Source organism: Stomoxys calcitrans, chromosome 1 (assembly GCF_963082655.1).
Source record: "Stomoxys calcitrans chromosome 1, idStoCalc2.1, whole genome shotgun sequence".
Lineage (NCBI taxonomy): Eukaryota > Metazoa > Arthropoda > Insecta > Diptera > Muscidae > Stomoxys > Stomoxys calcitrans.
This window is the reverse complement of record NC_081552.1, coordinates 101,279,341-101,293,072: the sequence shown is the minus strand read 5'-3', so window position 1 is coordinate 101,293,072 and position 13,732 is coordinate 101,279,341. Positions and strand designations below refer to the sequence as shown.

Below are 13,732 nucleotides of genomic sequence, written 5' to 3'. Positions count from 1 at the left end.
GAGAAGCAGAAGGCAATGATAATAGAAAGAATGAAACAAAAAAAACACAACATCAACTCACAAACCAGTTGTGAGCTCAAGAGCAAAAGCCTGTCTTAGCTTAAAGAAGTGAATAGGAATAATTTGAGTGATACTAGTGAGCGGACATGCGCATTAGTTCCTCACAATCAAGAGCAGGAGTTTTGAGTGATATGAAAAATATTCCGAGAGTGGTAGGGAGCACTTACAGACGGAGAGAGCACTTGCTTACAAACTTTGGAAATGGAACTGAGTGAGTGAGTGATGTATAATAAGCACAGAGAGGGCATGCGCAGTAACTTGGAAAATAGAACAAGAGCGTGGGATTTATTTGAATTGATCTACAATAAATACATGAGAGAGGACATGCGCATCAAATATCTTTTTTCTTTTTTCTCTTTTGAAATATCTCCTCACTGGTGGAATTATAAATGTACGTATGTATGTAAAAAAAAAATATCCCAAATCGCGGATTAATCTTAAACCACGTTTTCACCGAATGTTCATTGTCGTACAAAATTTCTTAAACAAAAAATGAACCCCGAACAAAGAAAATTTATTTAACCAACATAATTTTTTAGAACTTTAAACAAACAAACGAAAACTTAAATTTTCAAGAAGAATTTTAATTCATTTAAAACCTGTCAAATAATTTCTTTTTTAAACACATGAAATTCTCAACAAAAATTGGTTTCGTGTTACCTTAAAACATTTGACTCACTCACATTATTTTTCGGGCTCACTTGGCATACGAATAAAACAGCATAACCAGAATATTTCCATAAGTCTCAAACTAGGCAAACTCCAATTTTAATAGGCAAGTTTATTCTCCTTTTGTTGCTTTCGGTTATCATTCAAACACGTAGATCTTTGATGTTTTTTGTTTTTTCTTTTCCGAAATGTTTATTTAATTTTCAATATTAATTTGCTTTTCGAATATGGATCAAGCAATTTACGAAATTTGCTTTTTACAAGTAGGAATGCGTGGGAGTTGAAATCTCAAGAGAGAGAGCCCAAAGCAGTAAAAGTGTCCTGTTGGTTGGTGTTTTTGGGGCAGGGCGACCCGCCCGACACTTAGTGTGACTTTTTATGCCAAGTACGTACTCTACCCTTAAATACCTTTCATTTGATACCCATATTGTCCCAATCGGTAAACATGTCCGTTCGGGTGGGTTTTGGGGATGGGGCGTCCCTCCAGATTATTTGACGCCAAAATTTTATACCAATTTCGTGTTTTTGGGGTACCATACAAAATTTCGCTTAAATCGGTGCAACCATCTCCGAGATCTAGCGTTTTTAAAAATGAGGGTAAGAGAGAAGCTCTTCGGATATCAAAAAATTTAGAACCATTTTTTCGCCGAGGGCTCAAACTACCAACCGTGGAAATTTCATGAAAATCGGATTAACCGTTTTTGAGTCTATACGGAACAGACTAACAAACAAAGCCCAACAATTTTATTTTTAAAATAGCTAGAAAGATGATCATCTAATCATTTTTTGGGGTCAATAACACTGTGTAACAAAAATCAAAATATTTTTTTTTTAAATTCAGGACCGAATTACTGCCTTCGTTGTTGTTGTCGTTTCAATCACATTTGCATGTGGAGGTGGCGATTGTCGTCAAACTCAGGATATACTTATAAGGAAAAGTCATGTGAACAGCTGAGTAAAATTTGTTTATTTTTTTTTTAATTTTGCTGTAAATCTAAATGTCAAAGGCTTGATATCACAGGTGTGAAATTTTTCTAAAATCTTGAAAGGATGTGCTGTATGATCCGATATTCCACACATAAGAAACAAAACAGTGTTATTATGACGAAAATACAAATATAAAACACATTTGTAGAAGATAAGTTGTAAAACAAAGTATATTTCTAAAACCACTTTGACATTTCAATTTACGGCATTTGCCACTCAAGGTAGTTTCTTGGGGTAGATTTTTGTTGTTGTGCTAATGACCCTACCTCTTAATTGTACCATGGTCAAACTCTTATAGCCACATTTGCATGTGGATATGGCAATCCTTAACTCTTATAGGCGAACAAGCCCGCTCCGGTCTATACGACCGATCACCGTGGAAACAATGGTAATTGGTTATTTAAAGGCGGCAATATCCCGCCTTTTCGTAACGAACATCATAGGCACTCAGTATTTAAACAAGAGCCGGTGCCGCTGATTGTCCACAACTGCAGTTGCAGCTACTCCGTATGGAGCATTCCACAATCTGCAGCCTAGGACGGCCAGTAGTTCCCAGCTTCTCGCTATAACGAAGAACCTCACAGATTGAAGCTCAAAGTTCCAGCCTGTGTGGTGCTCATCTGTTATCCCTTACCGGGACCGCATACGTGATCGAGTTCGCTTTCGTCTCGAATCGAATTTCATCTCGTAATTAATGGACATTATACCACGTTTGTATTAAAAAAAATCATGTTCAATAAAGTATATCATAATACACAATAGAGTTTCGACCGATTACACTCGTGCACGTATGCGGAAATTTGCACCAGGGGCCGAATCACAGCATACGTGAACGAGTAAAAATCGTTCGAAATCTCTCTATTGTGAATTATGTATCTCTTTATTGAGAGGGAATTTTTGAAATTTAAGAACGCGAATGTTAAAATCGAGCATTATTTTTAAAAACTTGGACATACAAATTTTTAATCAAGTGGCATAATACCCATTAAACCAGAGATAAAATTTCATTCGATACGAAAGCGCACTCGAATCTAGTATGCTGCAGTTCGGCCCCAGGTTTACTGAAATTTACACCATAAGCGAAACCAGCCCATATTTCAAATGACGGCTAAAACGCTTTTAATAGCAATAAAAAAATTGGCAATTTTGGGGGAAGGCTAACACCATTCTGGGAGTGCTTAGCCCAGCTTTAATTGAGTTATTAGGAGCAAGGGAATCGCAATACCCTTGGCTGGTTGTATCTTTGAATTGGTATTACTTCACAATAAATGTAGTTAGACTGTTACAATCGAAGTGGAACAGTGGCGCGGAAGCCTCTACGTGTGGATCCTATGAGATATAAGCTTGTAAGGAGGCATCAGTAGTGCATCCGGACCATATAAAAGCTAAGCATTTCCCATCGGGGGGTGATGGGAAATGAAGTAGCCGATAAGCTGTTTACGAATATTCCACTAATGGAGCGGGTAAATAAATACAGTGAGTTAAATGTTTTACCTTTGACGATAAACCTATCTAAACTAGGCTCAACTAATGTAGACGCTGCCTTTATGATGACGAATATGAATCCGTAAGCACTTAATTTGTTGTTGTAGCCACATTTTTATGTGGAGGTGGCGATGCTCGTTAAACTCTTGTATGTGAGCAAGTTCGTTACGGACCAAAGGACCGATCGCCGCGGAAACAGGGTGGCCTTTGATTATTTTAAAGGCGCCAATAACTCGCATTGTCATATCGAGCATCAAGGCACTCAGTAATTGTGCAAGAGCCGGTACCGCCCGACCTCTCACTGAGACTCTCCGCTCGATACCGCTGATTGTGCGCGACTGCCGTTGCAGCTACTTTGTATGGAATATTCCACTTTCAGCAACATGTGACAGCAATGAACACCACACAGATCGGACCTCAATGTACCAGCCTATGTGGTTCTCACAGCTTTTCCGTGCCGGGACTTAATTTGTTCATCTCTCCATAACCTATTGTGTTGTTTCATGTACTTGTGCTATGCAAATATAATAAAAATACAAAATGTCGATAACAAAAACATACCAATTGAGACGCAATTTAAGTAATTTGGTGAAATTTTTATCATTATTATTACTATTGATCTATAAGTTCTATTTATCTGTCATTTTAAAAAAAAAAAAATTTATATATTCTTTGCAGATTTTTAAAAACAGAAGTAAAGCTCAAAAACATCCATCATGTTTAATCTTGCACGTAGCACTCAAAATAGTGCTGTTAAGCCAATGATGGCAGCTGCTCTTATTAAAAACGCTGTCAAGGCTAATAATCTTATGACAAAGTCACGTTGTATTAGTTCTGTTGTGCCAAGCACTAATTTGAAGGATTTCCAGACTGCAAATGAACCCGTATATGAATATAAAAAAGGCTCACCAGAGCGCAAAGCTTTGGAGGAAGCCCTTAAACGTACTGCTGCAAAATGTGAAGAAGTTCCCATTGTCATTGGTGGCAAAGAAATCCGTACCGATCAAGTGGTGCATCAGGTGATGCCACATAATCATCAGCATAAATTGGCAAAATTCTATTATGCCGATAGTAAAACAATTAAGAGTGCTATCAAGACCGCTGTGGAAACACAACCTAAATGGGATCGGGTTCCTCTCAGCGAACGCTTGAAGATTTGGGATAAGGCTGCCGATTTAATGGCTGGAAAATATCGTCAAGACTTAAATGCAGCCACAATGTTGGGCCAAGCAAAAACCATTATTCAAGCAGAAATCGATTCAGCTGCTGAATTAATCGACTTTATAAGGTATATATCGGCGATTAAAGAATCACCCGCCCATATTTACTATATTTTTTCTTGTTTCAGATTAAATGCTTTTTTCTTGAAAGAATGCGCTAAATATCAGCCCATTAGTGAAAATATGAAAGTAACTAAGAATTCGATGCGTTATCGTGGCATCGACGGATTTATTGCTGCAGTTAGTCCTTTTAACTTCACCGCTATTGGCGGTAACTTAGCTTATACCCCAGCTTTGATGGTAAATTTAGGCCGGAAATTCCTTTTCTTATGACATGCCTGTAATATTGTTGTTTTTTTAAGGGCAATGCTGTTCTCTGGAAGCCTTCAGATACTGCCGTGCTTTCCAACTGGCGTATTTTTAACATTATGCGTGAAGCCGGAGTTCCGGATGGTGTGGTTAATTTCGTACCAGCCGATGGCCCAGTTTTTGGTGATACTATTACAGCTTCTCCACATTTGGCTGGTATTAATTTCACAGGATCTGTTCCGTAAGAATTTCTATATTCATATCTTCCGCAATGATTTGCCAATTATTTTGCTTTTTTTTTGCAGCACTTTCAACCGCTTGTGGAAGCAGGTTGGCAACAACATTGATAACTATATCAATTTCCCTCGTCTAATTGGTGAATGTGGTGGTAAAAATTACCATTTCATTCACCCTACTGCTGATGTTCAATCCGTAGTTACTGGAACAATTCGTTCAGCATTCGAATTTTGTGGCCAAAAATGTTCGGCTTGTTCCAGAATGTATGTTCCAGAATCTTTGTGGCCAAAGGTAAGTGGCAGATTATAAAATACTGCTCGCGATTTTCACCTCAAAGGCGAAAATCGACAGCAGCCGTAGTATAGAAGGCGAATTTTACATTTCATGTGATACCAAAAATGTAAACGAATTTTCCTCTTGGACAACCATAATACCATTTTGTAAAAATTTCGACATTCGACTACGCCATCGCCAATAAGGGGGAATAGCTTTATAATAAAAGAAGTAAAAGTGTGTGGCCCGGCCGAACTTAGCATATATTCTCCATCATGGCTTCCATTTGCCAAGTTCTTTGCTCGGTATCTCTTTCTTTCGTCAATAAATATATATCTTTATACCCTCCACCATAGGATGGGGGAATACTAATTTCGTCATTCCGTTTGTAACACCTCGAAATATGAGTCTAAGACCCCATAAAGTATATATATTCTTGATCTTCATGACATTTTAAGTCGATCTAGCCATGTCCGTCCGTCCGTCTGTCAAAAGCACGCTAACGTTCGAAGGAGTAAAGCTAGGCGCTTGAAATTTTGCACAAATACTTCTTATTAGTGTAGGTCGGGATTGTAAATGAGCCATATCGGTCCAAATTTTGATATAGCTGCCATATAAACCGATCTTGGGTCTTGACTTCTTGAGCTTTTAGAGGGTGCAATTCTTATCCGATATGGCTGAAATTTTGAACGTGGAGTTTTGGTATCACTTCCAACAACTGTGTCAAGTATGGTCTAAATCGGTTGATAACCTAATATAGCTGTCATATAAACCTACATTGGATCTTGACTTCTAGAGCTTCTAGAGGGCGCAATTTTTATCCGCTTTGGCTGAAAATTTGCATGAAGTGTTGTGGTATCAGTTCCAATATCTGTGCCAAGTATAATATAAATCAGTCCATAACCTGATATAGCCGCCATATAAACCGATCCCCCGAATAGACTTCTTGAGCCTCTAGAGGGCGCAATTCTTATACGATTTGGTCGAAATTTGGTTGAAATTTTGCAAAGAACTTGACAAATGCGATTAATGGTGGAGGTATATAAGATTCGCCTCGGTCGAACATAGCTCGCTTTTACTTGTCAATTATTATACACTTTTTATACGGAACAAAATTTACCTTTGAATATTTATTTTCGACAATTAAAGAGCTTTATTAGGGCCCCATATAAAAAATTGCAGTTTTGGGGAAAGGGTAGACCCTAAGAAAATTGGTCCCGAAATTGGATATCATTTTCGTGCAAATATGTCCGGTTTGCGGTATGGGCCCTAAAAACTATCAATATCGAGCTCCACTTCCCTTAAGACCCAAATTATCATGGCGAGCAAATACATTCTATTTGGGTGTTTATATGGGGGTGGGACGTCCCCTAGACAGTTGATCCCGAATGTTGATATACGATTCGTGGTCTACTCCCAATTAGAGTACGAACTTGGTATACAAATTTGAGCCTGTGTTTGAAGTGTTTCCCCACCCTCACAAAACTCCCCAACAGGACACTTTCACTGCTTTGGGCAATATGGGTATCAAATAAAAGGTATATAGTTTGGGACCAGCCCATCCACTAAATACACTACAATAGGACGTGTAGTTTGATCGGGATAATATGAGAACTAAAAGAAAGGTCTGTGACAGTAGAGTTCGAATCTAATGTTGATATAAGGATACAAATATCTGGGTCACGTCCTGCCGTTCAGCAGTACATATAGATCGCGACAATAAAGGACTAAAATAAGTGGTATTTTAGGTCTTAATAATATAAACAACACCAAACTGTCATGTAAGACAACTGATAGCATATTTTACACAAATCAGAGGGAAATCCCCCTCCCCCATACTATCAAAAACAAAAAGGAGTTAAAAGTGATATATGAAAGCCGATCAGGAAAGTATAGTACAGCAATAAAAGGTCTTTGGTAGTAGAGTACAATTTTTGCCCTCAGATTGGGATAGACACAGGAAGGACCTGTGGATCTTTAATAATGTGCTATCCCAAGTGGCAGTTTTGAAATATGAATTTGAAAGTAGATAATCAATACAAAAAAAAAATAATTATTGTGGATCTGAACGGGACCCTCAGCTCTGAATGTCCAGCCAGCCAGTATTACACAAAGTCGGATTTTCATGATTTTCATTTCTTTTTGTGTTTTGTGAAAGAAATGATAATAAATGTTCCCTACACATGTGTGCAATAAAGTTGGACGTAATAGTTGTTTTTTAACTGTGAAAATTGCACTATTTGAATATCAATTTTTTTAGTATTTTGGCTGCCATGACTTCATTTATGGCTAGGATATAGCTAGACATACCTTAATTCATCGGAAACATTTAAACCTTTAACTCATGTTCAAAAAAGTGAAAAAATCCCAATAAATTTTTTTTAGTATGATACTTTGAAATTTTAGAAAAAAAATGGCTATGTTGATCTTAAGATAACGGGGTGTTTTGATATCATAATGAAACAAATTGTCATTTAAAACTTTTCTTAATAACTCCGCTTTATGAAAATGAAAATAAATGATAATGCTTTGATTGCGAAAACTTGAAGGAAATGCGAGTATGTTTTTCGAAAATTTTTTGCAAATTTTTGACAAAAAAAAGTATTTTTCTTCTTTTCGCTAAACATATAGGCATGATTCTTTTTTTATTCTGTGCATACATATACTGGCACAATTTGTGTGAAATATGAAGTATAAAACCACAAATTGACGGATTTATTAAAAAAAAAAAAACACTGAGTCAAAATGTTGATATTTTTAATTTATATAATCCATATCTCATTAACGGCCACAATAACATGGTACATCTCGTCAAGCTCTTTCCCCAGAGTCCCAAATCATGCAAATCAGTTCAGTAGATCAAAAGTTATGGCTCCCAGATATTTGTTAAGTTAAAAGTAGTCTTTACCTTTAGCGGCGCACATAATAAGCAAGTGGTTGGCTGAGTTAGTAGCGCAACTGACTACCAAACTAGGGGACCCTTGTTCAATCCCCACTGGCGGCAAAAAGTCTAAAATTGAAAAATGCTAAAGATAAGAGTTTAATTAAAAACAACAACATTTAAATGCATAATAAACAAAAAAAGAACAGCAACATTTTTTTTAATTTAAGGTCAAATTACATATAATTGTATATAATTGGATCCTTTTGTATCTCGGACAAATTCGAGATACATTTGTATCAAATCCAATCCAATTAGATCTAATTAAATACAATTAGATCCAATTATATATAACCATTTTTCGAATCAAATTATATCTGATGCCAGATATAATTGGATCTCACCATATTAACTTGTTTTTACTCGGGATGCGGAGAAGTCTAGGCCAAGTACACAAAATGTATTCATATTCATTATCCACGGCTGCCGTTGCAGCAACTCCGTATGGAGCATATCCTTAACCTGTGGACGCGCCCGGTAGCTTACAGCTAAGCTTCTCATGACATCGATGAGCACAACACTGATAAGGCCTCAAAGTTCCAGCCTGTGTGATGCTCACAGCTATCCCGTGGCGGGATTGCTTAGAACCGATTTATGCGGTCGACTTTGGCGGCTTTTGGTATCGACTTCGCGATTTTTGCCAAGAAGCAATGAAGAAGTATGTGATGGCCATGGCATTAAGCCTAAAATTAAAGAACAAGGGAAACAGGACATTTTATGTGATAAAAACCGACCCTATTGATTTAAATTTTTAGAACATAATGACTCGTTTTTTGTGGCAAACGAGTCGTTTTGCCAATATAAATTGTAAAGGAAAAACGTATCGCTTTCAGAGCATTATTAAGGGAAAACAAGTAAGAGCGTGCTAAGTTCGGCCTGCCGAATCTAATATACCCTCCACCATAGATAGCATTTATCGAGTTCTTTGCGCGTTTTCTCTTTTAGGCAAACAAAGAGTAATGAATAAGAACTGTTGTGCTATTGGAGCTATAGTCCGATTCGGACCATAAATGAATGGAATGCTGAACATTGTAGAAGTCATTGTGTAATATTTCAGTTTATTCGGATAAAAATTGCGCCTTGAAGAGGCTCAAGAATCAAAATCGGGAGATTGGTTTATATGGGAGCTGAATCAAGCAATAGATCGATTCAGACCATATTGGACACGTATATTGAAGGTCATGGGAGAAGCCGTTGTACAAAATTTCTTCCAAATCATATGAGAATTGCACTCTCTAGAGGCTCAAGAAGTCAAGATACAATATTGGTTTATATGGCAGCTGTACCAAGTTATGAAGAGATTTGAACCATGCTTAGCACAGTTGTTGAAGTAATACCAAAACACCACTTGCAAATCGGATAAGAATTGCGCTCTCTAAAAGCTGAAGAAGTCAAGACCCAAGATTGGTTTATATGAAGTTATGAATCGATAAAGTTATGAACCGATTTGAACCATACATTTGTTGGAAGTGATACCAAAACATCACTTGCGAGAATTGCATCCTCTAGAGGCTCAAGAAGTCAAGACCCAAGATAGGTTTATATGGCAGCTATACCAAAACATGGACTGATTAGGCCCATTTACAATCCCAACCGACCTACACTAAAAAGAAGTATTTGTGCATAATTTCAAGCGCCTAGCTTTACTCCTTCGAAAGTTAGCTTGCTTTTGACAGACAGATGGACGGACATGGCTAGATCGATTTAAAATGTCATGAAGATCAAGAATATATATACTTTATAGGGTCTTAGACGCATATTTCGAGGTGTTACAAACAGAATGACGAAATAAGTATACCCCCATCCTATGGTGGAGGGTATAACAAGTCGTTTGCTCAAAACAGCTTTGGTCTGAACATAGTATAAGTGTACCAATTATTTCATTCTTTTAAGAAGTAATTAAAATGCTTTTAAGTTTTTTTTGGTTGGGTTGTATATCGATTTAAGAAACGTAGTTGACCATATATCAATACCAACGTATTTCGATGGTGAAGTGTTCCAACCTAAGCAATATGGGTATCAAATGAAATGCATTAGCGAGTAAATTACGAATACGTAAAGACAAATTGGAGGCAGAAAGGTCCTTTTTGAGGATTTTGAACCCCTCTAACCCTAGGCAATATGGGTATCAAATGAAAGGTATTGAAGAGTATATTATCAAAACGCAAATATAAATAAATAAATAAACAATAAAGTATGGCGATTTTGGCCTTTGCCAGGGTGCTTCCACCTACTCACTAATTAGTGAGGAGTGCAATGGTAGAAGCATGTCTTTCTGATGAAACGATGGACCTTGTTATTCAATCTTTTCTTAGAGCGTAGCAAAAAAAAAATTAAAATCTAACAGCCAATATCTCTTCAAAAAGACTTCTTACATCAGCACCCACAAAGCCAAAGACTTATTATCAAGACAAACTTTGCTTGCCATAGAATAAACTTTCAATATGAGCATATTGCGGCTGCATATTTTTCGACGTGCTGTTCGTCAGGGCTTGCAGCCCGCCTCCAATACATTTAACACACCACAATTGCTGAAACTCTTTAAAGGGTATTTGATGTTTTGCTTTGCTATTTGAAATAGAAGCAAGAAATAAGAACACATTGTTCTAAGCTGCTTAATCCAACAACAAAATTAAATAATTTTTATGAACAAACTAAATAAGCACAAAAACGGATTTTTAAATAAGAAAAACTAAAAAGTGAAATTTTCACTAAAATAGTTAAACAATTTTTGCCCAGTGATAAAAAATTTAATGAATTTTTTTTCCAAATCTCAATGAAGTGTTTTCTTAAGACAAAATTGTAATGCAATTTTTTATAAAAGGGCAATTCCACAAAAATTTACCTCCTTACTCAAAAGTTGAAACAAGAAATTCTAAATATAATTATACCTAATGGTAGCCTTAGAAGTGAAAGCGTTGATTTCAGTAAAAAAACAATATTAATCTCGCCCAAAAATGCTCGCTTTTTCATGTAAGTAATACCGGCTGAACATCCACCTTATAATAGGTCGGATAGGCATCATTGCTTCTCAAAAATGGTAGAATCCTTTCAGTGTTGGTATCGATTATTACAATATAATGGTGTTAAGGTTTGAAAATATGTGCTTGCCTTAAGTTGAGTTTTTCGATACTAGTCAGTGCAATCACGTCCATTACGAAAAAACAAGTTTTTTTTTTCAAACGAACTACTTTAATTTTTATACCCTCCACCATGGAATGGGGGGTATACTAATTTCGTCATTCTGTTTGTAACTACTCGAAATATTCGTCTGAGATCCCATAAAGTATATATATTCTTGATCGTCGCGATATTTTATGTCGATCTAGCCATGTCCGTCCGTCTGTCTGTCGAAAGCACGCTAACTTCAAAAGGAGTAAAGCTAGCCGCTTGAAATTTGGCACAAATACTTCTTATTAGTGTAGGTTGGTTGGTATTGTAAATGGGCCATATCGGTCCATGTTTTGATATAGCTGCCATATAAACCGATCTTGGGTCTTGACATCTTGAGCCTCTAGAGTGCGCAATTCTTATCCGATTGGAATGAAATTTTGCACGACGTGTTTTGTTATGATATTCAACAACTCTGCCAAGTTTCGGTCCATAACCTGATATAGCTGCCATATAAACCGATCTTGGGTCTTGACTTCTTGAGTCTCTAGAGGGCGCAATTCTTATCCGAATTGAATGAATTTTTGCACGAAGTATTTTGTTATGATATCCAACATCTGTGCCAAGTATGGTTCAAATCGGTTCATAACCTGATATAGCTGTCATATAAACAGATCTGGGGACTTGACTTCTTGAGCTTCTAGAGGGCGCAATTCCTATCCGATTTGGCTGAAATTTTGCATGACGTATTTTAGTCTTAATTTCAACAACTGTGTCAAATAAGGTTCAAATCGGTTCATAACCTGATTTAGCTGCCATATAAACCGATCTGGGATCTTGACTTCTTGAGCCTCTAGAGGTCGCAATTATTATCCGATTTGCCTGAAAATTTGTACGACGGATCATCTCTTGACCATCAACATACGTGTTTATTATGGTCTGAATCGGTCTATAGCCCGATACAGCTCCCATATAAATCGATCTCTCTATTTTACTTCTTGAGCCCCCAAAGGGCGCAATTCTTATTTGAATTGGCTGACTTTTTACACAGGTCTCCAACATATAATTTAATTGTGGTCCAAACCGGATCATATCTTGATATCGCTCTAATAGCAAAGCAAATCGTTTCTTATATCCTTTTTTGCCTAAGAAGAGATGCCGGGAAAAGAACTCGACAAATGCGATCCATGGTGGAGGGTATATAAGATTCGGTCCGGCTGAACTTAGCACGCTTTTACTTGTTTTGAAATATAAAGGTCTCCAATTATAGTATATTTTTTTTTTGAGTATTTAACGCCACTTATATTTAGCAAAATATGAACATGGAGAGCAAATATAAATTGCAGACATTTATTCAGAAGACTCTAAAAAAGGCATTCCTGGCTCATTGTAAAGTGTAAATGGCAAAAATATCTTAAAATAAATAAATTTTAGCGAAATAAGGTAAAGATGGTATTTAATGACTTCAAGAACTTCGATAAAGAGATAGATCAACATATCTTCTATTACGCAACAATTTAAGCGAAATCAGATAGAAATGTACCTTTTAAGAGTTCAAGACACAAGCAAGACAGATCGGACCATGTAGCAGGTTAATCCAAGTATGGTCCGATCAAACCAATATTTTGTCCGGGTATCCAGGGGTCTATTAAAATCATTGTACCAAATATGGCCATAATCCGATGAAAAATAATCGTTCTATAAGCTTAAGATGGTATATACACAGAAAATATTAAAAACTTGGTTCAATTAAAAAATTTACCATTTATATTTATGATAAGCTCCAGATCCAATTAAAGTGGTTATTAATAAAAATAAATAATTGATATTTTTCACTTGAAAACATGAAATATATTCCTTAAAAATATAAATATATTTTTATTTAATGTTCACAAGCTTCGGAAAATAGAAAGAAAATTGTCGTTTCCATTATGAACCTCTTTTCATCGACGGAAACATGGTAAAGAGACTTATAAATAAATCAATTTATATACATTTTAAAAAATTAATTGTTTTAAATACCAATCTTACCATTTTGCGCACAGTATTACGAAATCTAGATCTACATGTGTTATCTTCACTCTTTAGCGCCGTTTTCCAAGTCAACATATCTATATATTGATAATAATCTATTAAAATAAAATAATATCCAATTTGTTGGGTTTGGAATTTGTCAATTTTTTTGTTCACATCCAAATTTTTTCCGCTTTTCGCTATTTCAGTGTAACGGTTTTCACAATATTTTTTCTTTGTGCTTTGCAATTATAATTATATAATTATATGGAGGGATAAAAAAACTACACTTTCTATTCTATTCTTGATATTTTGTGTCGGTATATGATAGAAGCGAGGCATATATATTACTCATTCTCACTACTTTTCGCCTACAAACACCAACATATTTGTAATAAACAAGCAAATTAACTATTTGAACACAAAA

At 36.2% G+C, this 13,732-nt stretch overlaps 1 protein-coding gene across 3 annotated transcripts in view; it reads left to right on the top strand.

Annotated features, from left to right (window-relative positions):
- LOC106089903 (delta-1-pyrroline-5-carboxylate dehydrogenase, mitochondrial) overlaps nucleotides 1–13,732 on the top strand; it is a 106,275-nt gene that overhangs the window by 34,134 nt on the left and 58,409 nt on the right. For all 3 annotated transcript variants that reach the window (XM_059363288.1, XM_013255898.2, XM_013255897.2), the window contains exons 2-5: nucleotides 3,880–4,489; nucleotides 4,550–4,721; nucleotides 4,784–4,971; nucleotides 5,036–5,258. In XM_059363288.1, the coding sequence (XP_059219271.1) occupies nucleotides 3,918–4,489; nucleotides 4,550–4,721; nucleotides 4,784–4,971; nucleotides 5,036–5,258 (1,155 nt within the window). In that variant the 5' untranslated portion in view covers nucleotides 3,880–3,917. The remainder of the gene's footprint in view (nucleotides 1–3,879; nucleotides 4,490–4,549; nucleotides 4,722–4,783; nucleotides 4,972–5,035; nucleotides 5,259–13,732) is intronic.